A 20116-nucleotide genomic window follows, 5' to 3' on the forward strand; every position below is an offset into this window, starting at 1 on the left:
ACTTTAAACGATTCACTAATCTTTAATTTGAAGCACACTTTAAAAAATAAATTTACAAAAAAGATTTTTCGTTTCCTAATAAGTGCCCTCAAATTAATTAGTATTTAAATCCAATTAATTTTCATAATTTAATTAATATAAATCAAGTCATTTAATTAAATATCATGGATCCAATGCATGAATAATAATTAATAAACAATTATCTATCCCGTGCATCACATACATCAATAAACAACAGACAAAAGCAAATTAAATGGTCAATGGAATCAGCTTTTAACATTTAAATACTATTTTAGTTGTTCTGGCGACCATCAACGGCTTGTATACACCTCTAGGGATCTTGTACGCGACTGGAGAAGCAAACTAATGCTTGAAACGCACCCGGAGGGTCCCACACGCGCTTGCACGTGCCTTGGGAATGCAGCAGCGCGTTTGTACGCGACCCCACGAGCTGGCACGCGCTGCAGCGCGTGGTACGCGCAAGGACGTGCCTCCACGCGTGTGGAGTGAGACAGCTTGTTCTGGCGCATGTTCCTCACGCGACAGAACAAGCGCAAGCAAGCTCCTTCTTGCTGTTGAATTCAGCGCATGCTCTGCCCGTGCCTAAGGCCTGCTGGTACGCTGAATGTACCATGTTGCGCCGCATGGGATTATATCCCTTATCCATCAGCCGCCATCAATAATCCAATGCTTCTGGATCCGGTTGCACCAAAATATGGTGCACCGCGAAGCAGTCAATCAATCGTCCTCCTTTCCGGCATAGCTCTGCCGCCGGCGACAATCCTGTTGCTGGAAAATCGTCGATAATTCCAGAAAATATAAATTAAGCCCAAAAAGTTCCAGAAAAATTTTGAAAAATTCCGGAAAAATTTCAGAAAATTCCTGAAGCCTAATTAAACCCTTTTGGACCTTCTTGAAGCTTCATAGCACCCTTTGATGAATATTACATGGTTTCAAATAAATTTATAATTTGAAATACAATGGAAAAAATTAAATTACATCATTGAACTTTCAAACGGCTAAATCAAAGCCTTAATTACATTCATCCAAAGATAAAATTACATTCAATGAACCTATAAGTTTCATCCATGGCCCAAACATACATCAACATTCATCCAATCACAAATATACATACATCATGATTATATAAACAAAAATATATACATATGCATATATAAATTTGGATCCATGAATGATGATTTTCATAAAATCATGATCTCTAGTAATGAATCAAACCATGCTCTGATACCACTGTTGGGAAACGTGCTAGTTTTAAAAAGTTTCTGAGGGATTTTCATACATAGATCTTGATTCATCACATAGAGACAAGTTTTATGCAAAAATAAAATATGATGTATCATTCAATTAACAGATTGAATACTTACATCAAAGGTCTGAGTAAACCTTTAATTCTTTCTTCTAAAGTGAATGTTTTCATTTATTGTAGATCCCTTAGTAAGATGCCTTCTCTTTGGATCTCCATCTTCTTGGTAATTGTTTTGCCTTTAGGAATCACTCATAAGCCTCCATGAATGACCTTGGAAAACTAGGCTTGTGGGAGCCTCCATTAGATGAGAACATAAACCCTAATTTTCTAGAAAGAGAAAATAGATCCCTTTTTCCTTCTTCCAAAAATCACTCCTAAAATATACATAGACCATGTATATTTATAGGCAACATAAAGATAAAGAAAATGAAACAACAAATCCTTCTTAATCTCTAATTCACATGTCTCAAATCTAATATGATTCCAATATCAAGTTGGGCTATGAGTGAGAATCCATTGGGCCTATTATTTTATTGGCTACAATGAATTAATAATTGGCCCGGTCCATGGATCCAATTCAATTAATTCATAAATTAATTTCTACTCCACTAAAAGAAATTAATTGAACTCCAATTAAATAATAAATAACCTCTAAGTCAATATTACACTTTGACCCCTCTATACATAATTAGTCATCGGATAAATAAAGCCATCAATCCGACTACTTAATTAATATATTTATTTTGGTACCATTGATTATTTTTGGCTCGATCACAATAAAACATTTGTTTGACAAAAATAATAATTTAAATAAATAAATATATAATAAATCATTTTATCTAAAAACATACGAAAACCTTCGAATTTACTTTGTGATCAACCATAATCAATACAAAAAAAATACAAATAGCAATGATGCAAATATTGAAAATATAACCCTCTAACTATTAATTACATAACTATCCAAAGTGTCGGTCTAAGGATCCCGAAGAATCCGCCGAACAAATCAAAGTAATGCCATGACGGTGATAGGGAGCAATTGCATACGACGGCTCTCGCAATATATCTCAACTTAACGCGGATCTAGTTCAAGTCTTAATTAATTATGATCCCATCCATAATTACTGACTATGAACAATTTATGATTACTATTTATATTCATGTATTGATCGCCATCACATACATGTATAAATATCTCTTGTAATCAAGAGGATACTATCAATTCTATAATGAATCGAAACATAATATATTGAATTCACCAATTGTACAAAACATAAATATTTCAGAAACGTCAGGAACATATGTCACTTTAATCCAAACAGGAATTTGCTATGCCAGGGCATATAAATCCCAACAGCCTTGTGATGCAACCTTGGAGTTATTGCTTTGATGATGATGGACTGCCCTTTGAGTCACTCCCGCTTACTGCTCTTCTCCCCTTGGTGGTTTCCCCTATTGTGTGTTGGTTTGTTTCCAGCAAATTTGGAGCCTGGTCTTCAGTTTTTATTTTGTTACTTCATGATTTGTTTGTCTTTGTATGGCCATTTTTGACAGCACTTGTAGATGGCGTATGGTTGTTTTTCTTATTGTTAGGATAAAAAAATAAAAAATAAAAATCACAGGCCATCAAATCCACACACCAATGCGTTTACATGCGTTTACATTCCACTAGTTGAATTACATTAAAGTTGGGGGTGGGGTGGATTCAACCAATTTTTTTTTTTTTTTTTTTTTAATGGTTCACGAGTGTGATTGCATACAAATAAATATAAAGACGTTGAATCCCTCGAATGCCTTGTAATATAAAGAATTCATAGTATCGCTTGACAATCACATGCAACTTTTTGTGTGCAAACATTAAAAAGATAAAAAAAAATATCGTTTAACAATCACAGGCAATCCAATCCACACACCAATGCGTTTACATTTCAGTAGTTGAATTACATTAAAGTTGGGGGTGGGGTGGATTCAAATTTTTTTTTTTTTTTTTTTAACAGTTCACGAGTGTGATACATGCATCGCATACAAATAAATATAAAGACGGTAAATCCCTCAAATGCCTTGTACTATAAAGAATTCATGGTCTCGCTTGACAATCACAGGCAACTTTTTGTGTGTAAACATTAAAAAGATAAAAAAAGATATCGTTTGACAATCACAGACAATCCAAATCACACACCAATGCGTTTATACTCCTATAGTTGAATTACATTAAAGTTGGGGGTGGGGTGGATTCCACCTTTTTTTTTTTTTTTTTTTTAAATGATTCACGAGTTTTACACATGTGATCGCATATACATCGCATACAAATAAATATGAAGACGGTGAATCCCTCGAATGCCTTGTACTATAAAGAATCCGTACTTCAATGTTATTGTAATAAAAATGACTACCGAAACAAAAAAAAAAAAATCTTGTAAGTTTCATTTTTCCTAAATTCTAAACCATGAATTGGTAATTTGTTGCAACTTTTGAATTTTTTTTTTATGCTAATCAAATGCACATTAAAAAACTTATTTTTCTTTCATTCATTTTACATTTTTTTACTTTCAATTTTTATTATTAGTTTTTATTTAACCAAACGACCCAAATAAAAGATAACGTAAGATTTAAATAATATATATGTATGTATGTGTGTGTGTGTGTGTGTAAATCTATATATATATATATATATATATATATATATATATATATAGTTTTTCTCTAACGGAATAAATTAAGTAGTTCAATGAGAAGTGTTTAATGTTATGGTGTTCTTTTTCCTACTTTCTTAGCATCAGCAAGGTATATATAGTACTTGTTCTCAGCGAAGATAATGCTCTCCACTTAATTTCATAATATTAAAAAAAAAAAAATTATGATGGGCATCTCAAGAAACATTCATACTGTGTAGCATTATGTGATGATAATATATAAATATATATTCCATTAGCATTTTGTGTGATAATTCTTGAGCTTGTGTTAGCTTAGCTTCAATTATTTGTTGCCACGTTTGGAAGAAGGCGTTCTATTTCGATCTAAATGTAGGTCGATTCCACCAACACCAAAAGAAGAGCTATTTAAACTATCCTCATGTGACATTGAAGAGAATTATTGGTGACTTTGATGAAATTATTGAAATACAAAAGAGTGTGTGTTTTTCCAGCTTTTAGCCTAAAAGGCTAAAGGGTGTGGGTGTGGGTGTGGGGGATGGTATCATGGTTGGCTATACTTCAATATCAGAGTAAGTTGATTGATATGTCTGGTACAGCTTTTGTGTGCGTGCGTGCGTGCGTGCGTGCGTGCGCCGCGGGGGGGGGGGGGGGGGGGGGGGGTTTTGGTATGACATAGGGTGACATAGAGTAAGTTGATTGATATGTCTGGTACAGCTTTTGTGTGCGTGTGGGGGCGGGGCCGGGGGGGGGGGGGGGGGGGTTGGTATGACATAGGGTGAAATCGGGAGCATGAGCGTACACATTACAAAAAGCAAGAGTGTACAGAGAGGACAAAAGTTAGAACATACGTGTAGCTTAAGAGTGACGTTTAGAAGAATTATGTAATTTATGTTATATCTATCACGATACTCTAGTCTAGTTTTCATTATACCCCATTTAAAATTGTTATGTTATATAAATATCTTTACTTGTGACTTCTAAAGTTCCTTACTTGTGACCTCTAAAGTACATATAAAATTTCAATTTCCCCGGTTTTCAAAAATAAATATAAGTTATGTCACCTCAAAAGTCATATAAAATTTTATTTCGGACCTTTCTAACCTACTTTTGAAAGCTCAAATTAATCTTGTAAAAAAAATATATAAATTTGTTGTTGGTAAAATTTTACAACAATACATTACGGAATATTATTTAATTTATTTACAAAATACATGAACATTCTTCGTGAATTAATTCATGATAAATAGTAAAAAAAAAAAAAAATTAAAAAGATTGTGATACCAAGATAACAATAATGCCAACAACAGTAATATTATTACATATACTAATATTTTTAATTGTCACATGTTAGAGGACAAATTCTATAACTACTCCTTATATAAATTATTAAAGTATTGCTAACTGTGTTTTGTTTAAAAAAAAAAAATAAATTAAAATGCTAAATTTTTCTGTTAATAATTTCATCGATCAAGGTAATAATTAATGACATATTTTTCTCAAAGTGGAATCAAAGTAACAATGTTGAATAAAATTTAATTCTTGAATAATGTTTCTTTCTTCACAACTTTTTTCTTTTACCTATATATAACTCATCTCTTCATCTTCTTTATTTTTTTCTTTCTTTTTGCATATCAGTTTTCGTAACTACTTATTTAGGTTCATTTTCCCCCAAAATTGTAATTCCCGACACCGCCCCTGTTGCTTATAGCCTCTATTTTCCAACAACATGTCCCATTGGCTAAAGGTTATATTTATGGTGATGCTCCAAGTTTGGTTGTTTAATGGGAATTTCGAAATGATCGACTACTGGTATATTTGACTACATGGAATCAGTTTTTACGAATACTCACACAAGAATGTGTGAAATTCATAATATGATAGAGTCCACACAAGCCCAAATGAGTAGTTGGGTAATTGATTATATCTTTTTCTTTTCAAAATGTGAACATGAAAATGACCGTTTAATATCAACGTGTTTTGAGATGAAAGAGAATGAGTTTGAAAATGTAGGTTTTGGGATGAAAATGACCGTATTATAAAAAATGTATAGGTCCATTTTAAAATTAGAATTTCACCTAAATAAAAGTTACTGTATAATATTCCTCACTATCATTATACATGATCGATGTTTGCACCATCTGGTAAAAGCCTGACGGGAGTTCATGTGTGAATTGACTGAGACAGCCAAGAATGGTACTCTGGTATAGAAAATTCCTTCTCTCCTTTATCTTCACTTTGATAAAGCAACCCACTAAGCTTTGGACCATCATTTATCAAGAAAACGAAAACACACACACACACACACACAAATTGCGGCAGATGGACCACATTCCTTAAAAAAGGACATTATTCTGTACTTATTACAGTGTGTTCTTCGTGAAGCATAAAGTTGCAAGGAAGACACGAATTATTGTTATGTGATATTAATGCAATATGGAGATTCTAACACATGAAGCAAAGAAAGAAAAATATATATATATATTTTTTGGTAAATAAATTTGAAAATTATAATTTTAGTTGTGGGAGAAAAAAAAAATAATAATAATAATGGATAGCATTCACCTATACTAGTGTACATTGAATTAGTATTTGAGAATGAAATAAAAAATGATAATAATAATATCTCACCAGAGTTGAGCTACGTTATCTCATTTTCTAAAATAACACACTTCATTGAAGAGCTTTATTTGGGGGTTAAGCTAATTTTTTTTTTTTTCTCTCATTTTTCCTTAATTTCATATTTTCTCAAATTTGAAACAAAGTAAAATTAAGCCATCCCTCCTTTCTTTTTAATCTCTTTCTTCCAAGTCAACAAAGTGTAAATGTTTTTATCTTAAAAAATATGCATAACAAACAAAAAACACAATAAAAATAAAAAAATATAAAAGAAAAAGGTCAAGATTTGCCTATTCACCTGTGAGTGGGTCATCGATCCTTATCGCTGATGTGGTTTAATCATAAATTGATAAATATTTTGTATTTATAAAATAAGGACAATAACTTTTTGTGGATAAATTCAATTACCCTCTCTAATTTCCTTATTTATTATTTTCATAATTTTGTAATTACAGACTATTTGTACATTTATGATTAGACCACATTAGCGATACTCACGGACACGGATACGGACACGAAGCACGGACACAGACATGAGATACGGGTACAATACGACACGAATACGGCGACACGGCAAATTTCAAAAAATAGGACACGAACACGGCGGGGATATGCCTATAAAATAATATAGGGCAAAGTGCAAAAAACCCCCTTTGACTTTCACCCATTTCCACTAAACCCCTTTTGACTATTTTTATTCCAAAAAACCCCCCCTCAACTATCAAAGGGGGTAACAGATTCAACACGCCGTTAACTGAGAACACAAAAGTGGACATTAATTGTTTCCCAAATATTTTTGAGACAACAATACCCTTATACCCGTTAAATATGTAGTACTATCCAAGGGCGGAGGGAGGGGTGGGCAAAGGTGGGCTTCAGCCCACCCCAAAAATTATTATTTTTTATTTATTTTTACTATACTACTTTCAGCCCAGCCCAAAAAAAAAAAAAATAATTTAGCCCACCCAAAATTAGCCCAATCCTAAATTAGCCCACCCCAATCAACAATCCTGGATCCGCCCTTGGTAGTATCCCATTCAATTTCCTGTTGCTGTCAAAATAAATAGACACACATAATAACATAAAAACACCAAAAGTCCATCACCATAAAAACGACATTAGAAATATATTAGCAATCACAAAAAGTAAAAACACATGACCAATAACATAACTGTTTTTCAATGCCACAAAAAACACGTCCTTTTTCCACAATATCATCAAATTAAACCACCAAAAATCAACTTTCTTCTAACTCTCACCAAAAGCACATCTCAAAACACTAGTCCAACTTTTGTTGCGTGCAAATCAAGTTGAATGAGCATATGTTTATTGTTGACCCCCCATATATTAATCAGTTATTAAAGTTAATATAAACTAGTATACCTTCAAGAAGATGTAGGGGTGTTTCGTGTTGACAGAGGTACCTCAAAATGACTTTCATGAGTCTTTTGTGTTGAAGTAACTCTCACCTATACATCAAATACAAAAAATAGATTAGATGGGTAAAAGTTAAAAACAAAAAACAAAAAAATTTGTTCCATTATGAAACTTGAAACATTATTGTATAGATTTTGATTGGGTGTTACATGATGCAATACAGGAAGTACACAATATCATAACTATAAAATTAAAAAGAGGATTTGATGTTTATGTTAAAAGGCCCCAAGTTGAGAGAAACTGCAAAATAAGTAAAGAGATTTAATTGAACTCCAAAAGTGAAAACATTTTTTAGAAATTAAACACTATGACAATCCATAATTATAAAAAGGACATGAAATGTAGTAGCGAAACAGAAAATACTATTCAATATATAAGCAGACCCTAGATATAACATAGAGCAAAAAATATTTATTTTTTCAAGCCCTAATGTTCTATTTAATGCCCCATCAGCTTGAATTTAGTATAGAACAATACCCTACCATGCAGCTTAAATCCATCCACCTACTCGTAAAACACTTGAAATTGTAGCGATTCATACATTTTAAACAAATCACCAAACGGCTATTTATGATTTAAGTATGCCGCTCTTACATTCCCGCTTTATGTGACTTAGGGTATACCTTAAACCAAAGGAAAAAAGAAAAAAGAAAAAAGAAAAAAAAAAAGTCCAAATCGATCATACAGAAAAAATCCTAGAAAAATATTGATCACGAAAGCACTTACCTGGAAGTTGCGAACATAGATTAGTGAACTAGAGAACCATGAGATGATTATGAACCCTAGCCCAATTAGAGAGGTATGATAAGAGAGCAAACTCAGAATTGAAAAAGAGAAAAAAAAGTGGCTTTTGCTCGACGTACAAAATTTGTCTAATGTTGACTTTCCGAAAAAAAAAAAAAAAAGTTTGCCCAATGGATACTTTAGTCATTTTGCATTCTTTACTAACGTGCGTTTAATACCCCCTCTGATAGTTGAGGGGGGTTTTTTTGGAATAAAAATAGTCAAGGGGGGTTTAGTGAAAAATGGTGAAAGTCAAAGGGGTTTTTTTTGGACTTTGCCCAAATAATATATATATATTCAAAATATAATTACTAGAACCTTGTACATTCATTTTCCTAATAACAAATAGGTATATATAAATACAAAATTGCAAATAAAACAACAACAAATAACATGACCAATTTCAATAATTTCATCTCGTTATAAGAAAAATATAGACAAGACAAAACAGAAAATAAATGAAAAATAAAGTTGACTTAAATTCCAAACGAATATGTGCAGAAGAGACATAATTATAATCGGCTAAATATGTACATAAATAAACATATATACTTTCAGTCTTTCATAAAGTCTTATTCATGTAACTTAAAAAATATATATATGTCTTGTTCATGTAACTTAAAAAAAAAAAAAATGTCTTGTTCGAGAAAATAAATTGAAGAAGGGGAGAGACTGGGAGAGGAAGTGAGAGAAAATAAATTTTCTGTGTAATACTCTATTGTCTATAGTTGTTTTTTTATTTTTTCAAAATTTTACTTTTAAACTTTTAAAATTAGTAAATTACATTAGGTACCCCATTTATCTTTTAAAAAAATTACAAAATATACCTTGCGTGTCCGAGCCATGTCTGAGCGTGTCCACCCCTGTTCAATAAAAAATAATTTCTGAACACTTCACAAAAGTGTCGAACACGTGTCCGATCTTCGAACACGTATGTCCATGTCCAAAAAGTATCTGACATTGGTACGGGATCTTTGGAAGGAGTGTTTGTGCTTTATAGCTCATAGGTGAATAGGCAAATCTTGTCTAAAGAAAAAAAACAAAGGATTGTATTCAATTAATTGATACGTAGACTAACAATTTTTTTTTCTTTCCGCTGAGGTAAATAATTCACACAATTTTATCATATTTATAAGACTAATTAAAGTTCGAAATCCTCTTTGTTAAGAAGAGCTGTGTTACTCCGTTCGAGGATTTCAACCGAAATCCTAGGTCTAACACTGTCTATAGGCGAGATAAAGTTTAAAATCCCCGACCGAACATAAGCAATATAAAGTTAGAAATCCTCCACCGAACATTGTTTATAAACGAGATTAAAAAACAAAAAGAAAAAAAAAAAAAAAAAAAAAACAACCTCACTTCCTTATATTTAGGCTAACATATTAATCATTCGACTAAAACATTGTGATTAGAAAAAGGTTATACTAGTACCACTTAAATCGTGGTCTTGACTAACTTTTAAACACACATGCTATTAACTGATAAAAATGGGTGTGGCTCTAAAATTAAGATCTAAAGCTACTGAAAGTCATAAACTGCATCTCCACCGTGAAAGGTTGCATAATTATTGATTATTATTCTCTTTATTTTAAAAATAATGTCTCTTTTTATAATTTTTTAAAAGAGACACGCTTTTTAAAATCACATATAAAATAAAAAATAAAAAATAAGAAACAAAAAACCTCTACTTTTGTGCATCAGATACGAAAAGAGAATATAGGGTAGTGCCATATGTATTTGTCTCCCATATGCAGCGCAATTATTCAAGTTTCTAGAATGATTAATAAGTTATAATGTCCAAATGTATCGTTGGTTTAAATTCTTTTTCTTTTAATTTTTTTTTTTCAAATTTAAGATTTTATTTGAAATTTTCTTATTTTTGAAAATGCTCCAAAACAAGCGTGGGTACCTAACCCTCATGCGACATGGTGCAGAACCAAATTGCAATTATAAATGCATGATTATGTGTTTGATACTTTTTGAATTATAACTAATTACTATAATTCTTGTCTTCTGATGAGCAAATTTTGTGTAATAATTTTATTTTCTTCAAGTGAAAGAGGTTGTACCCAAATTTTGTGTAATAATTTATTTTCTTCAATTGAAAGAGGCTGTACTCAAATTAAGATGGAGTTAAAAGAATCTTTTTTATGGTTTGACCAATGAAAATAAAATATTAAAGTAAGGTTTACAACCCCAAGTTTTTTATTTGATTATAAGGCGTGAAAGTGGTGCCACTTGGACAGAAATGACTGGCATCATTTTCCTTATAAATAATAAGGTAAAAGTGCGAGAAACTCTTCTAAACTATTTTAGACCTGAAAAAATCTCTTTGGACTATTGTTTGTTGTGACCCCTTTCAGTGACAAGAAATCAATTTTTGACAGTCACATAGGATCGAAATTATCTATTTAGCCCTGTTTATAAAATATCATAATTGTAAAATACCAAGAAATTGATCTCCGGTTACCGAAAAGGAATCACAATGTAACTTTATGATAGTTTAAGGGTTGATATGCAACAAACAGTAATCCAACTTTTCTTTTATTTTTGCAACTCTAAAATAATAGTAATGATGATGATGATGATGATCATAATAATAATAATAATAATAATAATAATAATTCAATATCATGGTTATTAATGCAATGGACTAACAAAGCAACTACCATGTTTTAACTTCACATGCCATACCGTACTTCATCTCTATAATTGAGAGGTATCAATTCTTTTTGTTATTTTAGGCAAAGGGGAAGTGGTTCACAAATAAATGATGAACCCAAAAAATAAAAATAAAAAAATGTTGTCCATGAACTTATGAGGCACTGGGTCCCACTTGCCTTTTTCCACCCTCTTTTTGCAGGTGCCAAATCCTTAATTCACTCACTGTCAAAAAAAAAAAAAAATCCTTAAGATTCATAATTATTTAAGGAAATGAATACTCGTGGTCTGGCGGGGTCATGATATGCGCGCGCTCACACTATGACACAATGTGCGGTCGAGATATGTTCGCGATCATATAATTAGGACACCGACGAATGGCATGGATATTTCGATTAACTAGGAGATTGGATGTGTATCTATATATATATATGACTACTATATACTACGTATTACCCAAAACCTAGGTTAATTATCTTTTGTGTAATAAGGTAATGATGGTAACGCCTTTTATGATTGGAAAATGATAAACTGAAAGTCCCAACACATTTGATTTTTAATTGCAGTGGAGTGAAAAAATTATTGGGCGATTGTGAATCATTTGATAAGTCAATTCAATTCAGTCTTTGCAGTAGTGAAAATAATTTTAACAAGAAGATATTAATATATTTTTAAAAAATTAACAAATATTTATATTGAATATCTAATAATTTGTCACAAAAAATCGTGAGTCATTACAATAACGTCATCCTTTATTTACGTTTAACTTACACGGCTCTTTTTAAAATTAATTTTAGCTTGACTTTAACTTTAAACTTACAATACTTGTATTTTAAATGACTCACAATACGTTTAACTTACACGGCTCTTTAAAATTAATTAACATTTAAAATTAATTTTAGCTTGGCTGTTTTTTGAATCATAACCACCTTAAAAAAATATCAAGTCCATACCATAACCGCCAACCAAAATTTACCAAACCCTAAATTAAAAATTAAAAAAAAATTAAAACAATAAGATGTTGACAATTCTGTCACTCCCCAATAGAAAAACAATTACTTGATTAAGAAAGAATATGAAATTATTAATTATGACCTGAAATATATGTAGCCGTAGGATATAATAATGTTACCAAAATGACCTCACTACCATGAACTCACCATGGTGACAACTGACAAGTTTTGATCCACACACTGTAAATTATTGACAGCACAAGAAACCAGAGCTGCTCGCGATTTGATCATCCTCCTCGTGTTTCATGCATGTGCTGTACTTTATACCATAAAACAACAATGAGGTAGCTGGCTAAATATCATCACGCTTCTTTCGAACTTTACAATTTTAACAGTATCCAAACCAAACAGCGTCTTGAATTTTTGATAATAAAAATTTTAGTATAAATTTTGAATTAAACTTCTTCCAATTTTAAATCTTAAACATCAATTCAATACTTCTAAATATAATATTAGCGAACTTCAACTACCTAATTACTCTAAAAATAATTGCTAGAGAAAGAAAACAACATAATTTAGTGAAACAATAAATATACTCTACTTTTTGTTTTGTTTTTTTAAATTAAATGTCGTAAATACCTTTTTTAATGTTAATAAACCACTCTAAAAACTTTAACTGTCAAAGAGAGTTTAACTTTAATATTTAAATAAACGTGTTTCAAATTTTAAGTATCGTAATGACAGTGAAATTTAAACTCGAAATCTTTTACCCGATACCATTTTGACATATATATATATATATATATTTATGATTTGAAAAAAGAATAAATATGTCATTCCATATTAAAAATAAAGTGCATTTGTAAGTGTCTTGCGTCATTACATTACTTACGCCGATGATATAATGAATATCTAATACAATTAAAAAGATGTGGTGATGGTTGGGTACGTGGATTTTTTAATATATGACCTTGACTTACGATTAAATATTGGAAATGCTTATTTGATTATGGCCACAAAAGAAAGGGAATGCAAATTAATTAAAGAAAATAAATAAAAAAATTGAAAAAGAAGAAAAAGGGTAAGAAGGAAAAGAATGAACAAAATTTAGAAGTTTATTAAAAAAAGATATTTTACGAGGCATTATATAATATTATAAAAATTATATAAGTTTACAGATGAAAAAATTAATGGGCCAACTTGATCCGGTGCCCTCAGGCCCACACTGACTCTGCTCCTCGCAATCCTATTTACATTGTTTATACAATAATAACAATTTTTTTTTGTACTTTGGTGTAAACACGACTCATAACCAAGACATAAAATTCCCTCTACATGGATGGGAATTCGCATTTATGACCTAACAAATGAGCCAACTTGATCCAGTGTCCTCGAACCAATACTGGCTCGGCCCCTCACAACCCTATTTACATTATCTATACAATAATAACAACTTTTTTCATCTAAACACAACTCAGAACCAAGACGCATAATCCCTTCTCCACGCCAAGGGATTGGAATTCGAATTTATTGTAAGACATTTTCTTATATTTGTGGCCCACATCATTTGGACACGTGATTTACTTTTATTATTTGGTAATTAAATAAAATAGATTTCAGATTAATATTATATTATTTGGACAACTTATAAATTACCTTTTTAGTAATTAATTGTTGGAGAAATGTTTTTTTATTTATTCCTTACCTTGATGGAAAGTAAAATTAAAGTTACTAAAAAGAAAAACTGGTCATCTCTCTATCTTTATAAAGTGCATATTCCCTTTCAATTATGTACGCTAATGAAAACAACACGTATAATATTTATGTGTGCAAGAAATGAGTTTTCACGCTTTGACTATTTGCCTTGATCTCTTCGAGTTTTATAATTACAGAACGAGGTATTTATATCAATTATTTATTTATACATTATAGATATGTGAAAATTATAAAATTTTAAGATTTGGGATTTATGTAAATTTGTAATTAATGATTTTCACGAATTAATTCAAGTTTACATTTATGACCTAAGAAATGAGGTCATTAGCATGAAGTAAGCATGCTTTTCTAAGGTGACGAATGTTGGTACTAGATTCGTATGTAGTCAGCAAGTAATGGTTCAAGGTAGTGATTAGGTGGAGGACGGCAGAAGCATATAACACGAGGTTAGATGGGGTTAGATATATGATTTGATAGTTTCCCGTTCACAGTCGTAATAATGTATCAATTCTAGTAAACTTATACCTAAAATGAATAAATAAAATGCAAGCTGAACAAGCTTTGTTTACATAGGCTAAATTTTTTCTTACTTTCTTTAATCATGGTGGTCAAGCTGAGTTTTATTAATTCAAATAAAAAAAAAAAAAAAATTCAACCAAGTATGGACACATCAACATGATAAATTTTTTTTAAAAATAATAATAACTCTGACCTTTTAGTTTAAAAGGTAAACAAATATCATTAGACTATAAAACTCTTGTATTTTTGGCATAGAGTTGAATAGATGCTGTTTTTGTTTTTTTTAGAATTTATATTATTTTTCTAACAACTCATAATATGTTCTAAAATATTAAATTTTAAAAAACAATTACAAAACTACGTTGCTTATTCTGGAACATTTTCCCACTCGTGTGACTCGTGTCCAATTAAAATAATAATAATAATTAAAATTCATAATATTTTTAGTTGTGTGAGAACATATTTCGGACTGTGTTCTGCATGTGTTGGTATCGTACTTGTATAAGACAATAAGATAATTGAAAGCAAAAACATTCATGAGCCCTAAATGTATGTGGGGGGCCCTAATTTTTATTTTAAGTAATATACCCTTATTATTTTTTTCAATTATATACATATAGAATATTACTATTACTTCCATCTCCCAGAATAATTAAAAAAATTCATTATTGCTCCTCTCACATGATTTTATGTATACCGTCCATTTCTGATCAAAACGGTGCCGTTTGGTGCCCCAGAAACCCTCCAACACTTCCTCTCAGAATTCACATAAATTATTGTGCTGGGCAACTCAAATCCCATCCTAAATTACAAAACTAGATGAACTTGATATATATATATATATATATATATATATATATTTGTGTTGGTTGTATGTGATTGATTATTTTGTGGGTTCACTTAATTGGTTGCAACACATGCCATATGGAACTTTTTAGCTTTTGATCCATTTATTATTCTGTCATCCATTTATCTTCAATTATTTTAACAAAAGTTGTTTTATTTGTTATTACAGCAATTCGAAATATCAACTTGAATTGGAAGCTTAAATTTAGTCCGAAATTTTAGTTCGATTTGCGAGCCTAAATTCAACCTGAGCTTAAAAAATTAAATATGGATTGGGTTTGGTTTGATTGTCGGATTGAATTAGGTTAGAGTTGAAGAATTCATATTTCGAGTTGAGCCTCGAAGTTGCTCCAGTTGCACCCTACCACTGAACAAACCATTTAAGCAACAAAAAAACATAAGCATAAAAAGTAGAATAAGAAACATGAGACTTGATGAAAGAGCTAGGAAGGCTCCAATCATATATATATATGTATTGAAAAATGAATTTTCAAGCTACTAAATTATAGAGATAGTAAAAAAAAATATGATAGCAAATAACTTGACTGAGGTAAAGAAGTGAAAACTAAATTTTTTCAATGGTGTCTTACAAAATATTTAAAAAATGGAAGATGATATAAAGCGGAGGAATCTTTAATTCGGTTTTACATTGTTTTCTTTATTACCAAAAAAACAAAACAAAACAAAACAAAAATAAAAAATGGTTGGTGTGAAACCAAAAATAAAAAAGGTACAGTTTTGCTGATGGAGCTTTCATGTGCAATAATTGGGAGTAAAATAATCACAACCACCGTGCATCACCACAATTGTAACTATAAATAGGTAACATCCCCACAGAAGACTATCAAGTATCAAACAGAGTAAAAGGGTGATAATATTTAGAGAAAGAGAGAGAAGAGAGGGGGAGAGAGAGAGAAAGAGATGGAAGTGATTGAAGTGCTCCACATGAATGGTGGGATTGGAGACGCAAGTTATGCAAACAACTCTTTGGTTCAGGTATACATGTCTATTCTATCAGTCCATATGAATACATATACATATATACACACACACACATATATATGTCAAAATTGGTTAAATTACACTCACGAATTGAGATTCTTGTAGTACAACACAGGCGTTGAACTGCTTTGAAAGATGAGAACCATTTCACACAGTAGTGTGTGAAATGAACCTCTACGATAGCAGAACACTTGTGCTGCACTACTGAGAAACCTCGGTCCCCTCTCACACGACTGCCCATCTTTTTCATGCATGCATTTCATCTCAAGAATGTATATACATACACTCAATCATCCCATGTCATATTATGAATGTAAGTAATATATATATATATATATATATATATTGATTTGGTGTTTTTTGGCTTTGACAGAAGAAGGTAATAGCAATGACAAAGCCTATAACAGAGAAAGCCATAATTGATCTCTACTGCAGCACATTACCAAAGAGACTTTGCATAGCAGACTTGGGTTGTTCCTCTGGACCAAACACTCTCTTTGTGGCCTCTGAACTCATCAAGACAGTTGACAAGATATGCAAAGAACTAGGCCACCAATCGCCGGAATTTGTCGTGAACTTGAATGACCTTCCCGGAAATGATTTCAACACCATTTTCAAGTCCTTCTTGCCAAGTTTCCAACAACAAATCAGAACAAAATTGGGGTCTTCTTTTGGCCCGTGTTTTGTCTCCGCGGTCCCCGGTTCGTTCTACGGGAGGCTCTTCCCTACAGAAAGTCTTCATTTTGTCCATTCTTCTTATAGTCTCCAATGGCTATCTCAGGTAAGTTTATGCATCTGTTTGGTTCAGTTTTCTAAAAACAAACATTATTTTAGTAGAGTTTTTGAAAACAGTCAATCAAACATACATACATATATATATATATATATATATATATATATATATATATATTTGTACGATTTTTTTATTTTCAGCTCATTAATTTATCAGGTTCCTGAAGGGATAGAGGGTAACAAAGGTAACATATACATGGCAAGTAGTAGCCCACCAGGAGTGCTCAAAGCCTACTATGAGCAGTTTCAGAGAGATTTTTCAGTGTTTCTCAAGTGTCGTTCGGAGGAAATGGTGAGAGGAGGACGTATGGCTTTAACAATTTTGGGGAGGAAAAGTGAAGATCCATCTAGCAAAGAGTGTTGCTACATTTGGGAACTTTTAGCAATGGCTCTCAGAGAAATGGTTTCTGAGGTAGTTTTTATTTATTTATTTATTATTATTATTATTATTTTTAACAACTTTAAACTCTCGAATAATAATTATAGTCTTAATTGTATTTGCTTGATTTTTAAAGTTAAAAGATTCCATGGTTTTTGTTCTCTTAAATGCAAGTGGGTATATGTGTGTTTCTAGTCAACTGAATTCGGTAAGGAGCATAGACATTTTAGGAAAGGTGAAGTGACGCATTTAACCCAAAAAAAAAAAAAAAAAAGGGTGAAGTGACGCAGAGTCAGTCCCAACCCCACAACACAACACAACACAACACTGAAAATGGTGGGTAAATCCAATAATGTTGGTCGGAGTTTGGCCCATGTGGTTCCATATGAATTGAAATTCCTTTACATGACAGAGAGTTGTGAGGGTGGGGTATTTTTGGATTTGCTGAGGGGCATAAGAGGAATAAAAAAGATAGATATTATTAGTTATGAAAAAATAAAAAATAAATAAGATAATGTTAATTTATGTTGAAATTTCATAATGAAAATATGATGGGGAGAGAAAAGAAATGAAAAAGTATTTTATTTTGTAAATAGTAAGGATAAAACAGGAATTTACATGATATGAACAAAATATATAGTAATTGTTTAGAATTTAGTGATATATATATATATAGCCAGAGTTTGACCTATACAAGATTCTCCAAGATTATGTTATTTAATTTAGTGTGTGAAAGTAGATTTTGATCCGGAGTTAACTTATTTTGTAAATAGTAAGGATAAAACAGGAATTTACATGACATGAACAAAATATATATTAATTGTTTAGAATTTAGTAATATATATATATAGCCAGCAGAGTTTGACCTCTACAAGAGTCTCCAAGATTATGTTATTTAATTTAAAGTGTGAAAGTAGAAATTGATTCAGAGTTCTTAAGTAAGCTAGTTATTTTAACAACCGACTTGGTAACCTACAAAACTAACAGATCCAAAAATAAATAAAATAATACAGTCTTTCGGCCCCAATTTTATGACCCTTTTGGCATTTGAATTTTTTATTAGGTAAATTAAAAAAAAAAAAAAAACCTTAAAAGCTAGTACTCATTTTTTACTTTTTAAAGAATATTAAATTTCATTTCCAGAAAAAAAAAAGAGAATATTAAATTTCATGATAGGAACTTATGTCATAAAATTTAATTTTTAATATTATTTTACATAATAACTAATCATGGATTCAAATGAGTGACTGAAGAGATAAAAACACTTGGAACTCTATCACATCTCCAATGGGGTGGGACCCTCTCGAGCTTTTAATTTATTGCATCAGAAATTATTACATTATGTGAGATTATTGGTCTGGCCACTCACATATTGATACATAAATAAAAGTCGGAGTTAAAATTGATATAAAACTGACACATTTGTTCATATGACCACACATAATTAGTCCGAACATATAATAATTTATAGTTTTGAAAACTTAACCGAATGGAGTTTGGTTAAGTTTTCAAATTGATCTAAAGAAAGTTTTGATTGCAGGGGCTGATAGAACAAGAGAAAATGGACTCCTTCAACATTCCTCAGTACACACCATCTCCATCAGAAGTAAAAATTGCAGTTGAAAAAGAAGGATCATTTGCGATCGACCGCCTGGAAGCCTCCGAAGTCGATTGGAACGCCTGTGAAAATGGATTGTCCTTGTCTAATGGCTTCAAGGATGGTGGATCATACAATGTTGCACAGTGCATGAGAGCTGTGGCTGAGCCCTTGCTCGTCAGCCACTTCAGTGAAGCCATGATGGATGAGGTTTTTCGCAGGTACAGAGAGATCATTGTAGACCGAATGTCCAAGGAGAAAACACAATTCATCAATGTGGTCATTGCCATGACTAAAACAGGATGATCATCAAGCTTGGCTAGCAAAATTGGACGACCTAGATTCACCTAATATAGACTATCTTTTATCCGGTAATGTTATATGTATAATGTGGCACTGTAATGTTTTGCAATGATTTGCTTTTTGTAATGTTTTGCAATGAGTTGCTTTTTGTGGGTAGCTTTGCAATTTGCTCGTGTTTTCATCCTCTAATAAGGAGGGTTCGAATCTCCGTAGGAACAAATGGGTGTACGAATCTTGTCCAAAAAAAAAAAAAAAAATGATTGTATTTTTATTATCTAATGCAAATTTAATATATATAAGTCCATCCTGCATCTATATTTTGAGATTCAACATTTTGGTTGTAATTTTGTGATATGTACGAACTTACGGATGTGGACATGGCTGGACCAAGGCAGTTAAGCTTTGAGGAGCTAGGCCCAAAATCTAAGGCCCAATAAAGCCATGGCAAAGGCGAAGATTTGTGAGTTATTACAATGGGGCAGTATTTAGCTATATGCGCCTGATCAGTTCATGGGCCTAAGGTCCCAAGCTTCCCTTTTACAACCATAATTGAGTTACATCATCAATAAAAAAGAGCAACCATAATTGAGT

At 31.6% G+C, this 20116-nt stretch overlaps 1 protein-coding gene across 1 annotated transcript; it reads left to right on the top strand.

Moving 5' to 3' along the window:
* Nucleotides 1–16297: 16297 nt before the first annotated feature.
* Nucleotides 16298–19833, top strand: LOC132266676 (S-adenosyl-L-methionine:benzoic acid/salicylic acid carboxyl methyltransferase 3-like). Its single transcript, XM_059767634.1, has 4 exons — nt 16298–16448; nt 16828–17235; nt 17404–17658; nt 19166–19833. Exons 1-4 carry the CDS (start codon nt 16374–16376, stop codon nt 19526–19528), a joined length of 1101 nt encoding a protein of 366 aa, XP_059623617.1. The 5' UTR covers nt 16298–16373; the 3' UTR covers nt 19529–19833.
* Nucleotides 19834–20116: the final 283 nt, after the last annotated feature.

This window comes from Cornus florida, unplaced genomic scaffold (genome assembly GCF_030987335.1).
Source record: "Cornus florida cultivar Cherokee Brave unplaced genomic scaffold, ASM3098733v1 CherokeeBrave_3.0.0_Hap2_Chr07, whole genome shotgun sequence".
Lineage (NCBI taxonomy): Eukaryota > Viridiplantae > Streptophyta > Magnoliopsida > Cornales > Cornaceae > Cornus > Cornus florida.

Coding starts and splice junctions, on each gene's coding strand:
- LOC132266676 (XM_059767634.1), top strand. CDS start 16,374: ATGGAAGTGATTGAAGTGCTCCACATGAATGGTGGGATTGGAGACGCA. Junction 17,236..17,403: donor GTCTCCAATGGCTATCTCAG/GTAAGTTTATGC, acceptor TTAATTTATCAG/GTTCCTGAAGGGATAGAGGG. Junction 17,659..19,165: donor TCAGAGAAATGGTTTCTGAG/GTAGTTTTTATT, acceptor TTTTGATTGCAG/GGGCTGATAGAACAAGAGAA.